This window comes from Acinonyx jubatus, chromosome D2 (assembly GCF_027475565.1).
Source record: "Acinonyx jubatus isolate Ajub_Pintada_27869175 chromosome D2, VMU_Ajub_asm_v1.0, whole genome shotgun sequence".
NCBI classification, from domain to species: Eukaryota; Metazoa; Chordata; class Mammalia; order Carnivora; family Felidae; genus Acinonyx; species Acinonyx jubatus.
Window position 1 is genome coordinate 31,828,512 of NC_069393.1, and position 22,611 is coordinate 31,851,122.

Here is a 22,611-nt window from a genome sequence, read left to right on the forward strand (position 1 = left end):
GAGAAAAACTCTAGCATTCTGCTGTCCGATACAGGAGCCCACATGCACCCAGTTAAATTAAAAGTTAAATGAATTAGAATTAAGTGAAGTTAAAAATTCAGTTCCTCAGTCATACCAGCCACATCTCAAGCACTCAAAGTCACACATGCTAGTGGCTCCTGTACTGGACAATGCAGGTATAGAACATTCCCATCATTGCAGAAAGTCCTTCTGGACAGCACAGCTCTACAGTCAACTGCATCTTATCTGTCATGATGATTATGCTTACAAAATGAGAAGAAAACTAGTAATTTTTTTCTCCTAAGACTTAATAAAACCCATGGGTATTTATAAAAGATGTATTATTGGTGGCTGCTATGCTTATTGGACTTTGAAAAAGTCCTATCATTTTGGAATGAGTTTTGTAAAATGTTGTCCCTACAGTGAGTGCCCTTCACTCAAAGCCATTTTACCACGCAAGCCTGTGCCCTTGGTTCACACTGATGCTTAGTACAGACACTTTCTGAATTGATTTATACTCAACTATTTTTCCTCACTTGAGCAGTTACTTGAATCAGGTTGTTATTTTAATCATTGCTTTTATAATATCCTTCCCAGTCTACAAAGCAAGGTAAAAACAAGACAACACCTTTGAAAAGGGCTGAACTTGATTTCAGATTTGCTGACCTCACTGGTTTTCCTCGAATTCTAACTTTAAACAATTCACAAACTCCATTTCAAGCTAGGAAAGCATAGAAGAATTCTCCTATTACACAACAAAATCTGGAAGCTTTATAACATCAGTGCATGGTAAAGTATAAAGTGAAGGCCCAGGTACTCAATCAAGATAAAGGTGTGTAACTACTAGATCTTCCCTCATCGGGAGACTGATACTGATTATTTATAAAAAGCCCAATTAATGTATCATAAAAAGGCCAAAGAACCCCAAAAAGAATACAGTCACTATTCAATTCTGCCCATGGAGATACACACACACACACACACACACACACACACACACACACAAAGAATATAGTCACTAAACACCTCTGTTGGGTGTTTATTCCCACCCAAAATCACCCAAAAGTGATTGCAAACATCACACATATACCAAGTCTCACCAATTTCTCCTTCTTGTCCAGGCTTAGGAATGCTAATAGAAGTTTTGGTTTCCACTTCTAGTTTCTTCCTAGTGTCCCCTCTCTTTCCAACTATATGCCTATAATATAGAGAAAATTTAATTAATGGAAGGATAGTAAGTCAAATGCATCAGAATAAAAAATTACATATTTAAATCATATGTAGCCAGAGATACTCCCTTATAGAAAAGTGCATCAGTAAAGGCTCAATATTTGTAGAGGAAATTACAAGTCATATAGCTTTATAGAATGTGCTGCAATACACCAATTGGCAAAATAACGCCCTAGAGTCAGTTCAACATATAAACAAAATAACCACGCCCAACACCTATTTGCTCTTCAAAGTTAGATTCAAAATCTGGGTCTGCAATTCAGTAAAAAGAAAGCTGGCATAGTCTCAAAAGGCACTCCCAGCAACCAGTGGGTCTACAGTTTAGGGAAAACGTTGTCCTTTCGAGAGCAAATTAACTATATTATGAGTTCATCCTACAAGAATTATCCTTAATAAAATAAGGGTTGGGGCACAGGGGTGTCTCAGTAAGTTAAGCGTCCGATTCTGGATTTCAGCTCAGGTTATGATCTCATAGTTCATGAGATCAAGCCCCACATTGGGCTGTCCACTGACAGCACAGAACCTGCTTAGAATTCTTCCTCTCCCTCTCTCTCTACCCCTTACCTGCTCATGCATGCATGTGCGCATGCTCGCGCGCGCTCTCTCTCTCTCAAAATAAATATTAAATAATAATAAAATGAAATAAAGGTAAAGAGCTTGGCAAAGAGAAGGGTCCACCATTCAGGACAGATTATTCAGAACAGCTTCAAAAGCAAAAAGAATAAATATGTAACCCTCAGGCTGAATTCAGCAATACACGTTTTGTTCAGGAGATTTCACCTAAAAATGGGGAAATTTAACCTAAAAATATAGATTTCCAGGTTCTTTAGAAAAATTAGAAGATCTGACAACTCATGGAAATAGGCTGGAGCTTACTCTAGTCCCTAAAAATGGAACATGAGCTTATCACAATCCCCATCACTCCCTACTGTTTCATCTACTCCAATTCCACCATCTATTGACTCACTTACATTACTTGCCTGGGCCTCCTAGAATAAATAGTTCTGACAATCCAAGGTTATCTTCTGGAACCCAGAGTAATTAGATGTGTTAAAGTAAAGAGACTACTGGGGCACCTGGGTGGCACAGTCGGTTAAGCGTCCGACTTCAGCCAGGTCACGATCTTGCGGTTGGTGAGTTCGAGCCCCGCGTCAGGCTCTGGGCTGATGGCTCAGAGCCTGGAGCCTGTTTCCGATTCTGTGTTTCCCTCTCTCTCTGCCCCTCCCCTGTTCATGCTCTGTCTCTCTCTGTCCCAAAAATAAGTAAATGTTGAAAAAAAAAAAAAAAAGTAAAGAGACTACTGGATCCCTGGAGAAAAGTTTCAGAGTCTATAAAGCACTGAAGATGCAAAGACAGGACCATAAAGAGAAAAAAACTTCCCATCATCAACAATATTTCACCTTCTATGACTTTAGTTACAGTACCCAACCACATGAGTGACTAGGTCTAAGACTGTGCATTTGTTTTTAAATGGAATAACCAGCCCAATTATCTCCATTAAGATGCACTGTAGTAAGCTGGTTTAAAAAACAAATGTTTAGAAGAGGATTGAAACACAATTCTCCAGTGGTTTGTCTGTGTTGGGCTAGAGAGTCTATTCCACCAACTCTGTCAGGCTTTAGTCTTTCCATGCCTTATCAATAAGGGGTACTTACCTTTTTTTTTTAAATGACAGAGAGAGTGAGAGAGAGCACGTGTGTGGGAGCAGGGGAGAGGGACAGAGGGGAAGAGAGGGAGGGGAAGAGAGAAAGAGAGAGAGAGAGAGAGAAAGAGAGAGAGAGAATCTTAAGCAGGCTCCATGCTCAGTGCAGAGCTCAACCTGGGGCTCAACCTCACAACCCCAGGATGATGACCTGAACCAAAATCAAGAGTCAGATACTCAACAGACTGAGCCACCCAGGATCCCCAATAAGGGTACTTTCAACCAGGCTACTGTTGTTAGCATGTGGCTAGTAGAGAAGCCTATTAACGAGTAGCTGGCTTAGGGCACCTGGCTGGCTCAGTGGGTGAAGCATGCAACTCTTAATCTCGGGGTTGTGAACTTGAGCCTCATGTTGGGCGTAGACATTATTTAAAAATAAAATCTTTAACGGGATGCCTGGGTGGCTCAGTCGGTTGAGCGTCCGGCTTTGGCTCAGGTCATGATCTCGTGGTTTGTGAGTTCGAGCCCTGTGTCGGGCTCTGTGCTGACAGCTCAGAGCCTGGAGCCTGTTTCGGATTCTCTGTCTCCCTCTCTCTCTGCTCCTCCCCCACTCGTGCTCTGTCTCTCTCTCTCTCTCTCTCTCAGAAATAAATATTAAAAAAATAATAATAAAATAAATAAAATCTTTAGGGCTAACAGACACATGAAAAGATGCTCAACATCACTCAACATCAGGCAAATACAAATCAAAACCACGATGAGCTATCTCACCTCACACCTGTCAGAATGGCTAAAATTAAAAACACAAGAAACAACAGGTGTTGGCAAGGATGTGGAGAAAGGGGAACTGTCTTGCACTGTTGGTGGGAATGCAAACTGGTGCAGCCACTCTGCAGAACAGTATGGAGGTTCCTCAAAAAACTAAAAATAGAACTACCCTATAATCCAGCAACTACACTATTAGGTATTTACTGAAAGGATACAAAAACACATTCAAAGGGGTACATGCACCCCAATGTTTATAGCATTATCAACAATAGCCAAATTATGGAGAAAGCCCAAATGTCCACTGACTGATGAATAAAGAAGATGTGGTGTGTGTGTATACACACACACACACACACACACACACACACAATGGAATAGTACTCAGTCATCATAAAGAATGAAATCTTGCCATTTGCAATGATGTGCATGGAACTAGAATGCATTATGCTAAGTGAAATCAGTCAGTCAGAGAAAGACAAATACCATATGATTTCACTCATATGTGGAATTTAAGAAACAAAACAGATGAACACATGGGAAGGAGGGAGGAAGAGAAGAGAGGGAAATAAACCATAAGAGACTCCCAATGATAGAGAACTGAGGGTTGATGGAGGGAAGTGGGTGGGAGATGGGCTAGATGGATGCTGGGAGCACTGGATATTGTATAAAGTTATGAATCACTGAATTCTACTCCTGAAACCAATATTACACTGTATGTTAACTAAAATTTAAATTTAAAGTAAATTTAAAATTAAATTTTAAAATACATAAAAATAAATAAAATAAATAAAAATTAAAAATAAAAATATTTTTAAAAAACACAAAAAGTAGCTGGCTCAAAGTATTAATAGCCTAGGCATTTTAGAGAGGAAGTAGTTGAGGTTAAAGGAGTTTTAGACTCAAATCCTGGGCAAGTCATCTAACCACTCTAAGCCTATTTCCTCACTTAGAAAAATGGAATGAATAATACCGAAGTACAACAAAGTTGGTGTAAGGCTTAAACGTGATCATATATAAAAGGGCTTCCCAGTGACTGGTACATAGCTCGGTATATTCCATGCTATCCCCAAATGGCATCCTTCCAATTAAGACTACTGCCAGGTTCAAAAGAGGTTTACATGAGGAATCTAAAACATTCACTACAATAAAAAATACAGAGTGAAGGGGCGCCTGGGTGGCTCAGTCGGTTAAGCGTCCGACTTCGGCTCAGGTCATGATCTCGCGGTTTGTGAGTTCGAGCCCCGAGTCGGGCTCTGCTGACAGCTCAGAGCCTGGAGCCTGCTTCGCATTCTGTGTCTTCCTCTCTCTCTCTCCCTCTCCCTCTCCTCTCTCTCTCTCTCTCTCTCTGCCCCTCCCCTGCTCATGCTCTGTCACTTTCTGCCTCAAAAATAAAACATTAAAAAAATTAAAAAAAAAAAAAGATACACAGTGAAAAGGTGACTCCTTAAGGTAGAAAATCCAACCAGATCAAGTGGTTCTCAATCTTGGCTACGCCCTGGAATCACCTGGGGGGCTTCAAAAACCAATGATGCCTGAATCCAGCTCCCAGAGACTCTGTTTAATTGGTCTGTGGTACACCCAAGTATAGAGAGTTTTAAAAGCTCTCCAGGTGATTCTAATGTGTACCTGACACAGAGAACTAAAGAATTACATCTAGTCCATGGACAGGTGTTACTACTATTAAGATATCATTATAAATTAATTTGGTCAAGAAATTTATTCCTTGATCCAAATAAGCCTAAAGAAATTATTAATAAGAAAAAAAATCTTCCTAATAAATACTGTCTATTAATTACAATTGAGCAGAACTAATAACTAATCTAACATGCAAGTCACCTAGAACATAATGAATACTTAAAATATATAGAATTCAAAAGATCAAGTTGGAATCAGACATCTAAGGAATTTTTACACACCTAAGTGGTGGCAAATACACACACACATTAAGGAAAACAGTTACATTGATTTCACCAGGAAACTGAACATGACTTTCTAAAATCTTGTTTCTTAGAAGAAAATGTCACTGGAACCTTAAAGGAAAATGAGCTGTCAGGGTTAGCATTTGGTTTCCCATTTGGGCACATGCCAAGAGAAGAATTTCATCCTTAACAGGTGTTTCAGAATATTCTCAAGATTGGTGAAAATGAAATGATTTGCCTCTTGGAGCTTAAAGGGAATAGGATTCCCTATTTGTAGATCTCCTCCACAGAGGAGCTTGAACAGACCTAATTCACCTGGTACAACACAGAATAACAATTTACACACTTCCTAAACCAGCCTATATCCAGAGATGTAAGTCCAAAAGAAGCCAGTTAACCACTTAAGCTAACCATGTTACTGTGGAGACAGAATGTGGGCAATCATGTAAGTAAGCACAGAGTGAAGTGATCACAAAGTTTCTGAGCAAATTCATAAAGATGACCCTGAAGAAAGCATCAGTCTTTGACAAACACTGGAGATTAATCAAACAGACACAGTCCTGCCTTCCAGAAGTCTCCCATCTTGTGGAGAAGACATCATATAATATGCAAATAAATATACATAACTGAAAAGTGCTACAAAGGAAAGGTAGAGGGTGTTACAAAAACATATGGTAGAGTAATCAGCGTGGTTGGTGGGGATGAAGATGTCAAAGCAAGGTTCCCTAGAAAAAAGAATTTAACAATATAACTAGGTAAGGAAGAGAGAGTATAAGGCAAAGGGAACAGCATATGCCAAGGCTCTAAGGCAGGAACGAGCACAGCGCACTTCAGGAACCGAAGAAAACTAGCTAGGCTTAAGTGCAAAACCAGAAAAAGAGTGGTGTGAGTTGTGACTGAAAATGCAGGGCTGGCAAGTCACGTTCAAGAGTTTGGCCATCACTCCAATGGAAGAGAATTCCATCTTCAATGGAATATGTTGGCAGATATAAGCAGAGGTAATAAAGTAATCACATTTGCCTTTTAGAAAGACGCCTCTACTCTCAATGTGAAGAACTGATTGGGAGGAGAACAATAATTATGTGCCTAGTAAGTAGGCTGAAGTAATTCACAGACGATGCGGCAAGTGGTAGATTCAAAAGACAAATTTAAGAGACAAAACTTAACAGGACTTGGTGATACATTTGGAATGATGAAACTGATCCATTACCAGTCCTTAGAAATTCTAGGACATAAAACACTAAACTGTTTTGTCATTAGTAATCAAGCACTGCAGAAAAGTGTAGGAAAGAGTCATCTTCCTGCTGAATTTCCTGTCAGTATGTCCCGTGAAGCTGGGGGCCTCACTCACTTGTAGAGCAGGCTGGGGGCCTTCACGGTACACCGGAAACCTTGCTGGGTCTGCACCACCTCGTAGGCATCACAGGGCTCTTCTGCACACTCCATGAAGCCTGCAGAGAAACCATCACACCTCACTCACAGCTGCTGCTCTGCGGAGAAGTCTTCTCCCCACCTGCCAACCACTCTCAAGGTTTAAAAAAATACACATGTACAAACACTTTATATTGCAGAGCACTGCTCTGACAGATTCCTCCTGATATGCTCTTGGAAGAAAAATAAAAAACACGTGACTATGTTAAACCTTCCAGTCTTAGAACCCTGTTAAAGTAGTATATACGTACCACTATTTAACTGTTTTCTCCCAGAAAGATAAGACACGATAAAACTTTTTTACCATTTTTTATGGAGATGTAATTCACATAACATAAAGTATCCTCTTACAATGTGCAAGTAAGCAGTTTTTAGTATGAGGACAAAATTACTTCAGTGAATGAGATAGCAGTGATAGCAGGAGAACTTACACCATTAGGCCAGCAAAAGAGAAAGGAGGGTCAAATAAAGGAGATCAAGTCCCCAAGGCTAAAGGAAAACAATGGGAAAACCAAAGGGAAGACTGACCCCCAAGGCTTAGAGCCTGATAAAAAAGTTTATAAACCAAAAGGAAAAGGAAGCAGAGAACATGAAAGGCCCTATTCATGCATTAAACCCAAGCCCAATTTAATTGACTTAGAAGTATTCATAATCAGGGCGCCTGGGTGCCTCAGCTGGTTAAGCATCTAAGTCTTGATTTCGGCTCAGGTCACGATCTCACGGTTTGTGAGTTCGAGCCTTGCATTGGGCCCCTGCACTGAGGGATTCTCTCTCTCCCTTTCTCTCAAAATAAGTAAACTTAAAAATATACATATTCATAATCCATCTCAACTGTTTATTTTACTTCTTAAAATCATCCCTACGGGGCACCTGGGTGGCTCAATCGGTTAAGTGCCCGACTTCAGCTCAGGTCATGATCTCACAATTTGTGAGTTCTAGCCCCACGTTGGGCTGTGTGCTGACAACTCAGACCCTGGAGCCTGCTTCAGATTCTGTGTCTCCCTCTCTCTGTGCCCATCCCTCACTAGTTCTCTCTCTCTCTCAAAAATAAATAAAAACATTTTAAAAAAAAAATCATCCCTAGGTAATAATGAAGTTACATTAGTCACATATTCGGAAATGCCTATATGATTACAAAAAGGAAAATCACAACATAACAGTAATAACAGCTAACATTTTGGGGCACTGGATAAAATGTATATTTCATTTATTTCAACAATTTATATATACTACTTCACAACTTTACAGATAAAGGAAATTAATTTTGTCACAGAATATTAATGGCTACTGTTAAGAGTTTATTAAAATTACCCCTTATTACATTTTTGTCTCTGCACAGAGATGAAACATGATTTACGGACTGCAACTGAGAATGGCTCATCAAATTGAAACTAATCAGTCCCCTCAGACATCCACACAAATGGAGCTAGGTAGAGGCCAAACATCTCAAATTTCAGTGCTCACAAAGAACACTTTAAAACAGAACAAAACACTGCTTCCACAATTCAGAGACCACTGTACTAATCTGACCCAAGAGCAACTAGGATTACCTTGACAGAAGTCTTCATCTTCTTCTTCATGTTGATAAGTCTGTTCTTGGATGGGATTTTTTCTGTAAATCCGTCCACCAAGTCTTATAAGCTGTGGGCGCAGAACTTCCATGATACTTTTCCCCAATAGTTCTCTAGTGAAATCCTGAAAAACAAATGATCATTTTACCTTGTTTTAATCAGAAATAAAAACCCTCTATTATATGGACCACTATGCAATTGGACATCTGTTCAAAGTACACACTAAGCAAAACCAGCCCTATTCCCATTAGATTTCCCCTATCTGCGAGCTGTTTCCGTAACAGTATTCCATTCCTGGATCACTCTAGACAGTAATTTGCTTTTGTGTTTAAATATTTTACGTTTAAGTAATCTCTACACCCAACATGGGCTTCAAATTCACAACCCTGAGATCAAGAGTTGCATGCTCCACAGACTGAGCCAGCCAGGTGCCCAGGTGCCCCTAAACAATAATTTGTAAACTATTTCAGCACTCCAAGAAAAGGTGATTAAATGGTACTCAGCCCAGAGGCCCCTGGATGGCTCAATCGGTTGGGCAGCAACTCTTGATTTCAGCTCAGGTCATGATCTCAGAGTTCATGGGTTCGAGCCCCTTGTCAGGCTCCACACTATCAGGAGCCTGCTTGGGATTCATTCTCTCTCTCTCTCTCTCTCTCTCTCTCTCTCTCTCCCTGTCTCTCTCTGCCCCTCCTCCACACACGTGCAACCAAAAAAAAAAATATTCAGCCCTCTATATACAGGTCATCCATGACTTTGTGAGAATAGTATTTATTACTATTATTTATTAGTTTGACCTAAAGAGAGTAAGAAACAATTTTCTGTTTAACCACTTACTAAGTGTCTCACCTTGGTTTATCCAACATAATTAAAAGGATTAGGAATGTTCAGCACACTTATCTTTCAGGAGGTAAAAATAACCTCTAAGTACTTTCAGAGATGCTAGAAACATATACCTCAAAATTAGATCCAGTTGCCCATCAAAACAGTTAAACTATCACTTAACCAAATGGTTCTTCAAACCAACACATTGCTATCCATTTCTACAGGCCACTACCCAAAAACTGTACATCACTCACCGAGAAGCCAAGCTTCTAGTCACCACTTAATGAATCAAGAATTAAAGCAAAGGTTCCTTAAGGGCTGGGCTGGCTGTGGTTAAGTTCAACGAATGTTCCTACATGTTACATAGTCTTGAAACCCAAAATTTGAGAGATCCTCCAAAACTCGACCCGTCCTTACTAAATATACTAAATCTCAATCCAACCCTCAGCAATTAAGTCACTTTAATTGGTAATTTGCTTCCGGAATGAAGGAGAGATTTCGCGTTGCAAGAAATAACAGCATAGAAGGTAAGCAGACTTGAAGACAGGCATAATTAGCAACAGTTTAAGGACATTACACCGTAGTGCCCTATTCCCCCAGGACCTCACAAAATGAAAAAGGCCCTTCACAAAGGTAGTTTAATGTTTAGGCCGGGCCCTCAGACCATGAGCTCTGGAGTAAGAGCGTAGTGTCTCAAAGGCAGCAAACTTCGTCTGCCTTTCCCATTCAGCACTGGGGTACTGCTCTGAAAGAAGGGGGGGGGGACGGGGTGGATAAGCAATTAAATCCTGCCTCGTGGTAGCCTGGAGAGAGGAGAGCAGAAGGCCTGAAATGTCGTGGGGGAAGCTAACGCCCCGAATCATAAAGCGAACAAAAAAAAAAGCGAGTACACCAAAACGACTGAAGAGAAAGGAACTCCAGGACTCCAAGCAAAACCACGGTAAGGTTGGGGGGGGGGGCGTGGGGGGGGCGTGGGGGGGGGGAAAACGAAGGACCCGGAAGTCCTCTCCCTGAGCGCGTTCACCACTTCCCTCCGCCCTGGCCACGCCCACCAGCGCGAGCGCGCGCACGCCGGCGCCGGTTCCTTCCGCGCGGGCGCGCGCACGCCGCCGTCCTCGTCGTTGTAAACGCTGCCGCTCCGGCTGGCCCTGGGGGCGGGGCTGTAGGGGAAAGTGCCAAATCCTCTGAGGTAAGTGGCCGAGGGCTCAAGGACCCCGGGAGCTTGGTGGAAGGGAGTTGATCCCTGGGATCCTACCTGCAGGGACTAGTAAAACGGAGAAGATAGGAGGAGAAACTGGAGCCTGCTGCAGAGGGAGTGGAAGGAAATTTCCTCAGGCCGCGCCGCACTGGGTGCGCATGCGGGCCGAGGGGCGGCGCCTGCGCAATGGGGCGGCGCCGGTGGCGTCGCCCCCTTGGGACCGCACGGGGTAGGAGGAGGAAGCGTGCCTGGGAGTTAGTGGGGAAACTGCCAGCGTCCTGACCCCTCCCCTTTCTAGCCCCTTTCTCTCCACCCGACCTACTTTTAGCTGCAGCATCCATTTGGGTGGTAGTCCTGCTGTTTTAAGTGGAGCCCGATGGAACGATTTGTTGATGATGGAATTTAGTGATTGCTTGTAATAATTTGCCATTGTACCAGTGTCCTTTCAGCGTCTTTCATAAGGAGACTCCTTCTAAAAGAAGAATTATTTTAAGAAAACAGACGTAGATCTGATAGAAAGTAAAGCTTATGAATACGAGGTCATCCCTGTCGTAGATAAAGTAAATGATCATCCTATCACTGGACACAGCCATGCTGTGTCCCCCAAAATAACATTGCTCTGCTATGGGGATCTCTACTGCCAATAGACTCAGCTTCCCTTATAAGGTTAAGCCCCACATTAGATTACTTACCATGAATATTTACTCATTAAAACAGAATTTTAGCGAGTACCTACCTTGGGCCTGGCAGCCTAGTGTGTGCTAGAGTTGTATTAATACTGTAGATCTGCAGAATGAAGAAGAAAAAAAAAACAGTAATGGACCAACTCTCATGACACCCCACTTGTCTTTCCCATGCATATAATCTTTGTGAGCCACTAGCCCTGTGTTCTATCATCGTTCGTTATTCATTCAGGAAAGTTGAGATCCGGGTTCTGGTGCTAGGCCTTGCAGGTGGAAAGACAACTGGTTCCCCCTTTCCTAGATCACAGAATTCTTTCTAAACTCATGAACCGTAAAATGAAAGTGTTAAGTGGGTTAATGGAGGGCATTTTCCCTCTTGCTGAGCAGACCCTTTCCCCTCTAGGAGCTTGCTGACTCTGTCAAATGGAGAGAATTAAAACTTTTCTCATGAGTAAGTGTGTTGGGACATACTGTGAATGCAAAACTGGGATCTGCATTAGGGGAAAAAAAGATTCAGGAGTAAATATCCATTACTAATTTTGGATAGCTAGTATTAAGTGTTTACTATGCCTGTAACTACTCTAAATGCTTTAGTTATATTAACCTTTGTGACACCTTTCTGAGGAAGGTACTACTATGATTCCGATTTCAGACATGAGGTAACTGAGGAACAGAGAGGTTAAACGATTTGTCCAGAGTTATAACAGCAAGTTAAATAGCAAAACCAGGACGTGAACCTAGGCCGAGAGGCTTCAGAGTCTGTACTCTTAGTGCTTTCATATGGCACATGATACGTCCACAAAGCCATTGCTTGAAAAGTGTCACAGCATAGAAGCTAACATTTCTATAGCTTGGTTTTGTTTGGTCATCCATAAAATGAAGGAATTGGATTAGATGACCTTTAAGGAATCTTGTGGTTCCTGTGAAATGTTTAATTCATTTAGCAAACATTTATTTAAATCAACAGCTACTTAATGTAAGCCAAGCATTATGTTTGGTTCTGATGATCAGAATGCGTGCCTTCATAAAGCAGTTACAAAGCAGGGTTTATTGTTAGTTTCACTTAAATTCCTCTCTTACCATCTGCTGATAGCATGCAAAATTCAACCTGTATCTTTAAAGCTAGAAATTACTTAGGTGTATTATTCTAACTCAGCAGAAAACTGCTTACCTGTGTAAAGGTACTTTGTGCTAATTGTGCACTCCAGTTTTCAACCTTAGCTGTTTTGTGTATTGAATGATAGTAGTTCTGAGTTTGAAAGAAAATGGGATGAAAGGGAATTCCTTTGATTATACTCAGTTTAGAAGTCACACTGTGTCTAGCCTTTGAAGCTGTCCTCACTCTGGCAGTCCCTAGGGAGCTCTGCTGAGCCAGTGATTTCAAAATATAAAGCATCCCTTGCATTTGCAACTGAATAGAGCATTTATCAAGGTGTAGAAAAAAGATTTGGGGTTTTAAGTCTTAGGTGAGATATATAAACACTTCACAGTAGGTTCTGCTCTGAACTGATGGGAAATAAGACTGAGTACCTCTCCAAAAGATGGCTAAATTATCTGTATACTTTATTTGAATTCCAACAAGAATCCACTTAGAAATTTAGACCAGGTCCATTACTGCTTAAGTTCTGTTTAAAAGAGCATTTAAGAACCTGTCAAGCTATATTTTAAGCTAGTGTCACCCAAAGATTGGATATGTATCCAACTTGAAATGTTGTTGGTTTTCTGACTATGATTCGGAAAGTTACAGAGCTCAGAGAAAAAAGAAAAGGTGATCTAATAGCAAAATTGACGATGTCGTTAATCAATTTATATTTTTAAATAGGCTGACATTCTAATTATAGCAGTTGCCTTACTGTTCCCATGTCTCCCTTCAGTTTTAATCAGTATTACTTATGGACATATAATGAAATAAAAAACTAAACTCTGCTTCCCTGACAGCCTTAAATCATCATCACAAAATTAAGGAAACAGAACAGCCAGCATTTCAGAAATGCACACTATATCATTTTTCTTGCTAGGACACTGGATTATGTATATATATATGGGATTTATGTCTGCATAGTCTCTCATTTTTTCTATTTTTTCAAAAATAAGTTCTGACTTTTGTAACAAATGTTTTTTGCAACTAGCAAAAGAAGAAAATATCAGCTAAAATTCTTGGCCATTAAAGACAGAAATTCATTTTTAAAATCCTTTTAAAGTCATTTTTTCTGTTTTTTTAAATTAAGCTAAAATTCTCATAACATAACATTAACCATTGGCCATTTTAAAGTGTACAATTCAGTGTAAAGTCATTTTTTAGTCTAAATACTAGAGCTGTATTATCCAATACAGTAATCACTAGCCACATGTGACTATTTAAATTTCAATTAATATTAAATACAATTTTAAAATACAGTTTTTCAGGGGTGCCTGGCTGGTTTGGTTGGTGGAGCATGTGACTCTTGATTGCAGTTGTGAGTTCAAGCCCCACATTTGGTATAGAGATTACCTAAAAAAAAATTTTTTTTTAATTAAAATACAGTTCTTCAGTCACACTAGTTTAATAGCCACAGAAGGTCAATGGCTATCATATTGGACAGCACAGAAATAGAATGTTAGAACATTTCCATCATGGCGAGAAATTCTAGCACAATGCTAGCCATTCTTTTTAGAAAACGTACATTTTTTAGAATCTTAAGTAAATGTGTAATATAAGCTTCGATGGCAAAAGTAGTATTTTGGTTTTGAACTTCTGTAAAGAATCATGTGTTCAGTACAGATTTTCTCATTTACATTTGGGCTTTCTGATTTTTTAATATGACATGGGGTTAAACACAGCTGCTGTATTCGTAATAAACCATGAATTCAACGATCCATTTCATGAGCTACTTTGTTCTGGTTTGGGGATGCCACCAAGTGACCAATTTGGGTATTACATTTGGATGAAAAAGTTTTTAAAACATCTTTAACGAAAGGACAAATATGTATTTCCTAACCAATTCCCTTTCCTTGAGAACAGAACACAGTGTTATTCTGGAATTTTATTTGGAAAATTTTATACGTGAATTTTTTGGTATGGCTTGGTCAGGACGTAGCCAAGACAAACTGTCCTATGAGGCTTGTTGTTTTATCCTCATATAATTTATTTCCTCAGTCAAATTGCTACCTTGGCCCTGCCGTATCACCCTTTCATAACCCATAAATCACCCACAGTCGATCCCAAGTGATATAAACAGTTTGCTAATGGTAGGAAGTAGTGTTTTAAGTAGAAAAGCAGAATAAACATATTTTCATTTAAAATCCTGAGATTTTGGCCTGAGGCATTAGTAAAAGATTGCAGAAGTAGAAAGGATAGAAAAAAAGGAGAGCTTATACTAAACTGTATGCTGGCTTTTATGGCAGCTAGAATGAAACATTGTCAGTCTCACTTCCATAAACTTGCCAATCACTGTTTTTCTTTCTCTGTAGTGAAGTGAGAATTCTGCTAGAGAGGAAATGGCTGCCTCTTCATCATCCTCCTCAGCTGGTGGAGTCAGTGGAAGTTCTGTCACGGGATCTGGTTTCAGTGTCTCAGACCTTGCCCCACCACGGAAAGCCCTTTTCACCTACCCCAAAGGAGCTGGAGAGATGTTAGAAGGTGATCTCATGCTGCTTTTTGCTGAATAATTGGATTCTGACCTGCAATGAATATTAATTGTAAAGAAGCTATTAAGTGGATTAGAGACAAGTGTGCCCTGATTTCAGCCTCACATTTCATCTCTTGTCCCCATTTCAAAATGTTATGTTCAAAACACAAATCTTTCTCCACTGTCAAAATTTTGGAGCTGAAAAAGACTTTGGAAATCAAGGAAGTCATCTAGACTTATTTAGACCCAGAAAAGTTAAAGTGATTTGACCACGTTAAAGACAAAGTCAGCACTAGAACCAGGAATTCTCTTGACCTCCTGCTCCAGTTTGCTTTATCCTGGCACCAGTCTGCCTCCCTATGATGAGTAGGTTTGATGCGTTTTTTTCTAACCTACAGATAGATTAACCTCATCAAATAGGTTCTAAGAGGAAAACTAATATACTACTCTTATATGTGAAGATGACTCTCCTGGCCCATTGCAGGACAGTGCTGTGTGGTTTTACTAGCACTAGAGCTGGATTTGCGTCAAATCATCCACCATCTTACTCAGCACACATTTGCAAACTGGCTGGCCAAGATCAGAGCACAAGCTGTAAGCATGAAACCGCATTGATACCCGAAATTCATTGGATACATGTCACTTTAGGAGCTAGACCAATAAATTCTTAATAGGGAGCATAAAAAATCACCTGAAGAGCTTATTTAAAATGCACATTTCTGGCCCACCTTAGAGATTCTGAATTAGTGTAGGGTGCAGCACAGGAGTCTTCTTGTGACTAACATTCGAGGGATCCTTACAAAAGAATGGTCCGTAACTATAAACTATTCATCATACTTTGAAAAAAGTCAGCAAAGAACCTATTAAGGATTCAAAATCTACTTGTTTGTAGCACTTTTGTGCTTAGTTACATATTGATCTTTTTTGCTTTAAATTGCAAATCTTGGTAAGTGTATTTTAAAAATCTGGAGATCTCTGAGAAAGGTACAAACTATAGGTGTCAGCTTTTGGGGGTGAACTTTATTCATTTATGTCGGGTAAAAAGAATCTTGGGTTAAGCCCAAACAGAAGAATCATTTGTGACAAGGAAGCATGGGAAGCCTGGGACCATAAGGCTCTCTAGAAGTGGTTGAAATCACGATTAGTGAAGTAGACAATTGGGTAATGTAGTTGGTGATCCATCTGTGATGTACGTACTTCTGTCTTTGCCTTTTCATCTTCAGTTGTGTTAATCGAATATTCGAGTTGACATCACTGAGTCTGGACATAGTGAACAATTGGGGCCTTGTTTACCATATGTGGCACTAAAAATACATTATGACTTCAACTGTATGCGGCAGACAACTGGTATTAAGGAAGTTGCCCACAAAAATCAAAAATTGGAGGCACTGAAATTGCTTAATGAGTTTTATAGCCACAGAAGAGGAATCAATGTTTAACAATGGACTCTAAGATTAAAGTCATTTAAATTCTAGCTACAAGAGGAATTTGATACAGGAGGTACCTCCTTAGTCTCAAAGCTATAAGGGTTCTGTGTCAGTGTATACCAGATTACTTGGAAACGTTAAAGAAGAAAGGCTACTGAGATTAGTCTGAATGCTGATGTTCTAACAAGTTTTAGTTCTCTACATTTTTATTCCATCCCAGTGTGCTTCATGGAGGAAATGTGTTGGCTTTCTGTTGTAGGATGAATTTATATTAGGTTTAAATTCAAAGTGCACAGTTTTGATTCCCTTTCTTAGGTTTAAAGTTTTAGCTATATTTTAAAGCCACTTACACTTAAGGACAAACTATGAAAACTTCAAGATGGTCATTCCTGAACTATCCTGGTCAAATCAAGAATGTTGAATTGAAAAAGAGTACTCCTAAAAAGAATTTTCTTAAATGAAACCTAATAAGGATGTTGGATTTCGAAGCATCTTCTACTATGTTTATGGGTGATACTATTATGCAGCTAATCTAACGCACATTAACGGACCAGTTTTCTTACACCAGTTTAATTGAATATGAAAATAGAGTAAGAAAAGTTGCCTTTTCAGAGAAGGAAGACAGGCAATCAGGAGCCAAGATTGGGTACTGTTTATAACAGGTTCGACTTGATTTTGCATCCTCCTCATAAGTCTAAGGATAATAAACCAAAGTAATATACTTAACATTATGAATTAACTTTCTCATGCATCCACTCTGTAACAGACACCTCAAATAATGTATACATGGTCCCCAACTTACTATATTTTGACATAGGATTTTGTTACTTTACTATGATGCAAAAGCCATATGCATTTAATAGAAAGCATACTTCGAGTTTTGAATTTTGATCTATTCCTGGGCTAGCGATATTTGGTATAGCACTCTCTCAGGATGCTGGGCAGGAGCCACGGTTCTCAGCCACACAATCACCAGGGTAAACAACCGATGATACCATTCTGTACCCAAACAATCATTTCTGGTTTTCACTTTCAGTACAGTGTTCAATAATTTACATGAGATATTCAACACTTTATTATAAAATAGGCTTTGTGTTAGATGATTTTGCCCAACTGTAGGTTAATGCAAGTGTTCCAAGCACTTTTAAGGTAGGCTATGCTAAGTTATGATGTTTGGTAGGTTAGGTGTATTAAATGCATCTTCCAGGGTACCTGGCTGGATCAGTCCATGGAGCATGCGACTCTTGGTCTCAGGGTTGTGAGTCTGAGCCCCACGCTGGGTGTAGAGATCACTTAGAAAAATAAAATCTTGGGGCGCCTGCGTGGCTCAGCCGGTTGAAGTGCCATCTTCGGCTCATGTCATGATCTCACAGTTTATGAGTTTGAGCCCCGCTTTGGGCTTGCTGCTGTCAGCACACAGCTGACTTCGGATCCTCTGTCTCCCTCTCTGCCCCTACCCCACTCTTAGCTTTCTCTCTCAAAATAAATAATGAAGTTGAAAATAAAAATCTTTTTAAAAAATGCATTTTCAACTTGATATTCTTAGCTTATGATGGGTTTATCAGGATGTAACCCCATCATAAACTGAAGAAGATCTTTACAGCAGTTTTCAGCATTCTTCCTGCCCTTGGCTAAGATTGTCCTCACCCAGTTTAGTGAGCAAATTAGAGAATGCCTTCCAACCCAGAAGTAGCTGAATTTTAGTGACATTGTAGGCTACTGAAGTATAAATTATCTGGCATAGTCTAATTTCCTGCTGTGAGGTAATATTCTTTTAAATGAATTTGATAGCATTTTATTTATTGGAGTTGGCATGGCATTTATTTATTAGATTTGGCAATTTACTGAACTTTTCACTACTTATAACCTTTGCTTGTCCCTTAAGAGGAAAGCTGATGTATTGCTGTTTGGTGTGTTACAAAGGGTTTGATTACAATTTCTAAATAGAAGATGGATTGCCCCAGGCTGACTCCTCTCTAGAGAAATTCCAGGCTTTGGATTGGTACAGATACCACATCTAATAGGATGTGGCTAAGCAGTGGACTTTGTGGTTAATACAGAGCTGCAAGTCAACAAAAGTGTGTTCCATAGGCATAAAGTGGTAAAGTGATACGCAAGTGCCTTTTTGAAAGATTAGCTTACATCTTTTTGCTTTGAAGTTCATTTCCAAGGGAAATATGTATGCAAATGTTATAACTTAAGCATTTTATCCTAATAGCACCTGTGATTAAATGTAAGTGCGAGGTAGCATTTCCAAGAGCTTCCAAATACATCTTGGCCTGATCCTTATAGCCCATAATCCCCACTGCCTTTCATGAAGTGAGATCCTAAAGTTTAGGATCAAACTACCTGAGAAGTGGGCTCTAATTCTCTATGCTTTGCTCTTTCTAAAATAAAACTTGAGTTATAATTTGACTCTTTAAGCAAGGGTATGAAGAGGATAATGAACACTGGCATATTTACATAATAAACTGGACAGTATAATATTTAGGTAATTGAAAATAAAAAATTTTTTTGCTCAGTTTAGATTATCTGCTCACAAATGATTTCCATTTAGCCAGAGGAATGGGGTGGGAGGAAGGGATAGGATATTATACACCATATAGTTCAATATGTAGAAAAGAGGTTGAATTTAACGAACGTAGCTTTCTTCCTAAAGTGTAGCACTTTATGAAATAATATTTTGAAATATAACGTTATGCATATATTAATACATAATCTGAAAATAGTTACATTTTCTTTTTTTTTTTTTTGCATCAATTTTGAATATAATATTGGACAGAAGCCCTCTTGGTTGTACATCCAAGCCATTTGGATACAATATCTATGGTTTTATTGTTCACCATTTTAATCTTTTTTTTTTTTTCTCTTTTTTTAAGTGAGTTCTAGCCCCAACGTGGTGCTTGAACTCAGGACCCCGAGATCACTTGCGCTACTAACAGAGCCAGCCAGGCACCCCTCACCCTGTTAATCTTAAAAATAAACTGTCACATTATTTTACCAGCAAAAAAATGGGTTTGTTCAGGAATAGCAGGGAATTGTAATTGGGGACAAGCAAGCTATGGCAAAACCATAGGCAAGTCCAGAGAACATAGGAGAGGCAAGGGGGGGAGCTGGGAGAGACTATTATAAACAAAAAGTCCATTGGCACAAAGTAGGCATTTGGGAAGTGTAGTGGCTTTCCATTGGCTGAGATATGACAGTTTCTCATTGGCTAGGCTGTTGCCTGGCAAGGAGAAAAACCTTTCTTCATCCTGCTGGGGTGGCAGAATAATAGGCTTCTTTCTTCCTGCTGGGAAAGCAAGATCTGCCTCTACCTGTTGGAGTCTGCAATCGACCCTGAGTGTTAGGGCATGAGAGCTCCCCGTCTTGGCCTTCTGCCTCCATTTGAAATGAGGTTTCCTTTTATTTCTACAATCATGACTTCTGAAATCAGGTCAGCCTTGTGTGAAACTCAGCATGAAGCCAGAATGTGTTAGTCCTATCTCCTTGTCACTTAATAGCTGGGTGACACGCCAGCCCGTGACTGATGGGTGAGTGCTTGACACCTAGTAGTGCTGATGTGAACTACCACCTAAAAAAAGACAGCTGTGTCCTCTCCCTCCGTTTGTTTTAGGATTTTTGCAATACGACACCTTCCCCAAATGGTTTCTGCTACCCTTCTAAAAGTCACATTTTCTTATATGAGTTCCGTGTCTTTGGGGAGTATATTTTGCTGTATCAGCCCTTGCCTGACAAAGAATAACATGAACTAGCTTATGTTTCATAATCATCTTCCAAGTGCTGTTGCGACTGAGTTAGCTACCTTCTTGTTGCCAGTTCTTGGCACCAGTACAATGCTAGGTTCTGAAATTGCACCATACTCTTATCACCATCCAAATTGCAGTGTTTTGGTTCAGTTGGAAAATCAAGGTTACAATTTGCGTTTACAGAATAAAATTTCCCAGCAGTGCTTTGTGATGGTCATAGTGAAGTAACTTGATATATTAAAAATCAACAACAGCTATTCTGCCCTCAGTTTTACTTTTCAGAATGAAAATGATCTAGAGTTTTGGTGTACCTTTGTATTTGGATAGCACAGGAGCCATGTGGCCAAATGGGTCAGATGTCAGTGTTTGCCTGACATGCAGAATAAGAGAACATTAAGAAACTCTCAGGTTAGGAGGGGAGAAATGTTGACCAGGACATCACACTGAGGTTTCTTATTTTTGTTTTTCTAAATATTATTTTTAAACTTTGAAACAAGTAGAGGGACTGTTTTAATATTCTAGATATAGAAGAAGTAGCTTTTATAGCTAAGGACTGTTAGTTCTAAATGAAACAGAAGCCCTCTTTGTAAACACTGAAAACTGTACCCTGAATGTGAAAGCAGGGAAAAGAATGGCCACGCTTGCTTGGTTTATCAGAAGCCGTAAAACCCTTAGAGCAGATTAAAACTTTTCCTCTTCTGTTTGTAGATGGCTCTGAGAGATTCCTCTGCGAATCCGTTTTCAGTTATCAAGTGGCATCTACGCTTAAACAGGTGAAACATGGTAAGCACATGAGTGTTGTATACTTAACTATGAGAACAAATTATGGGGCAGCGGGGATGGGAGAGGAGGATCAGAAAGGTCGGTGTGCTTTGTGACAAAAACTCCTGAAACTCTACAAGGCTGTTTAAGCGAACTTTCTAAATGACCTGCAGACAAAAACATTCCGTGATCTCTTAGTATATGTGCTGCCGAAGCGAGGACAACCTTCTGCAGTCTTAAGCCAGACGTCATGTCCACATTGAGGCTCAGAAGCTGAAGTCAGAAGTGTTAGTTTTCTAGAGGAGACTCTGCTTCCTACCATTCGTGTGTTGCTTTCCCTTCTCCTTCCTAAAACCTTTTAATGTTCTCCACTGTTTACCATCATCATCTTCACCTTCAAGTATTTATGTGATACCTTATTGTCTGTCTGGACTCTGAGAAGCCCGGACTCTAAAACCCTGATAGCACCTTTTCTGCGGCCTTCATTTATGCATCAGGGAACTGTGTTCTCCCACCAGATCGTTTCTCTCTATTGAAGGCATAATGTAGGAGGGAAAGCTGCAATTGCCTGGAGCTCAAGGATTTTAGTACCAAATTGCTATGGCATGGAGGGTACATACTCCTTGTTGTTTGTCATTGTTGTTTTAGATTAAGTCTTCTGACCAACAAAGAGTAAGACCTCAATTCTCGACTAGTGAGGAAAAAAATCCTTCTGGAAATTATTTTTAAACCAATCATCATGGTGGGTGGTGACTGTCTCGTGGGAGATACGTTGTATTATATATTGCCTCCTTGACCCTTACAGATCAGCAAGTTGCTCGGATGGAAAAATTAGCTGGTTTGGTAGAAGAGCTGGAGGCAGATGAGTGGCGGTTTAAACCCATCGAGCAGCTGCTGGGGTTCACACCCTCTTCAGGTTGACCTTGCCTGGAAGGCCGCCTCTGGTGCACAGCAAGTGCAGGGCCAGCGAGGGACTTTTCTCGCAGCTTACACAGCCGTCCAGAGATTCACAGCTCCATCGCTGAATTGTTAATTCGCATCCATGCTTGGTTTCTCTGTATCTATCCACAAGCAACAAATACTTAAATGTGTGATCTTGCAGGGAAAATTTTTGTTTATTTGTTTAAAAAAAGTATTGAGAATCAGAATAAGACAATCGGCGTCAGAGAACCTGAAGGTTTGGGTTTAAGAGATATTTATAAACTTTACAAGCCAGGTAGGACACATGCCGGAATTGGCCAACTGAATGACATCTCTGCTGTCATTCATGCAGTGCCTGGAATCCTCACTGATCAAATCCAAGATCAGGATCTGGAGTTACACAACACAGCGTTTCTGACCTAAAACAGTTCTTCTTGCAGTGAATGTGATTTCAACTCAGGACCTGTTCAAATGAGGAATTTTAAAATTTCGGGTTTTTTTCTATTTTTAGACATCTAATTCTATAGATTCTAACTTTTTCTAACCTCTTCTAGACATGCCAAATGCTGGCAAAAAGAATTACTTTTTGAATGTTGAAGCACTTGTAAAAATAAATCTGTGAGCAAAATCCTTTTAAACACAGAAATCCTGAGTTCATCTTGTTGGTGGGCTCAAGCAATTCTGTAGCAAATAAATCCTTTGAAAGAGTTCCAAATTGGTTTTCTTTGTCCTTTCAAAGTCTCAGGGATTTGGGATACCAGGAAGAGGTCAAATTACCTTTTAGAAGAAGGGAGTCTAAAAACATTTCTCCTAAACAAATGATAGATTTCCTTTATCCCAGGGATATTTGTCTTTACAAAACCATATGAACTTAGGTTGG

At 39.9% G+C, this 22,611-nt stretch overlaps 2 protein-coding genes across 11 annotated transcripts in view; one reads left to right on the top strand and one right to left on the bottom strand.

Moving 5' to 3' along the window:
* The window catches only part of ASCC1 (activating signal cointegrator 1 complex subunit 1), a 114,131-nt gene extending 102,791 nt beyond the window's left edge, over positions 1 to 11,340 (bottom strand). For 6 of the 9 annotated variants that reach the window (XM_053207377.1, XM_053207375.1, XM_027062231.2 and 3 more), the window contains exons 1-4: positions 10,639 to 10,790; positions 8,541 to 8,685; positions 6,911 to 7,010; positions 1,101 to 1,198 (exon numbers count right to left, since the gene is read on the bottom strand). In XM_053207377.1, the coding sequence (XP_053063352.1) occupies positions 1,101 to 1,198; positions 6,911 to 7,010; positions 8,541 to 8,652 (310 nt within the window). In that variant the 5' untranslated portion in view covers positions 8,653 to 8,685; positions 10,639 to 10,790. Of the gene's footprint in view, positions 1 to 1,100; positions 1,199 to 6,910; positions 7,011 to 8,540; positions 8,686 to 10,435; positions 10,588 to 10,638; positions 10,791 to 11,317 lie in introns of those variants that run through there. The other 3 variants (XM_053207378.1, XM_053207374.1, XM_027062232.2) reach the window with 3 other exon arrangements.
* Positions 10,417 to 22,446, top strand: ANAPC16 (anaphase promoting complex subunit 16). 2 transcript variants are annotated; one of them, XM_053207379.1, is made up of 5 exons: positions 10,517 to 10,572; positions 11,668 to 11,715; positions 14,715 to 14,883; positions 20,757 to 20,831; positions 21,616 to 22,446. In XM_053207379.1, the coding sequence occupies exons 3-5, from the start codon at positions 14,742 to 14,744 to the stop codon at positions 21,729 to 21,731; spliced, it is 333 nt and encodes a 110-aa protein (XP_053063354.1). In that variant the 5' UTR covers positions 10,517 to 10,572; positions 11,668 to 11,715; positions 14,715 to 14,741; the 3' UTR covers positions 21,732 to 22,446. The 2 variants fall into 2 exon arrangements, with proteins under 2 accessions (XP_014918889.1, XP_053063354.1); XM_015063403.3 differs by lacking the exon at positions 11,668 to 11,715 and having other exon boundaries at positions 10,417 to 10,572.
* The last annotated feature ends 165 nt before the right edge of the window (positions 22,447 to 22,611 follow it).

Excerpts from the sequence above, each read along its gene's own strand:
- ANAPC16 (XM_015063403.3), top strand. The coding sequence starts at position 14,742 with ATGGCTGCCTCTTCATCATCCTCCTCAGCTGGTGGAGTCAGTGGAAGT. Across the intron at positions 14,884-20,756 it reads AGCTGGAGAGATGTTAGAAG|ATGGCTCTGAGAGATTCCTC; the intron begins GTGATCTCATGC and ends TTCTGTTTGTAG. Across the intron at positions 20,832-21,615 it reads GCTTAAACAGGTGAAACATG|ATCAGCAAGTTGCTCGGATG; the intron begins GTAAGCACATGA and ends TGACCCTTACAG.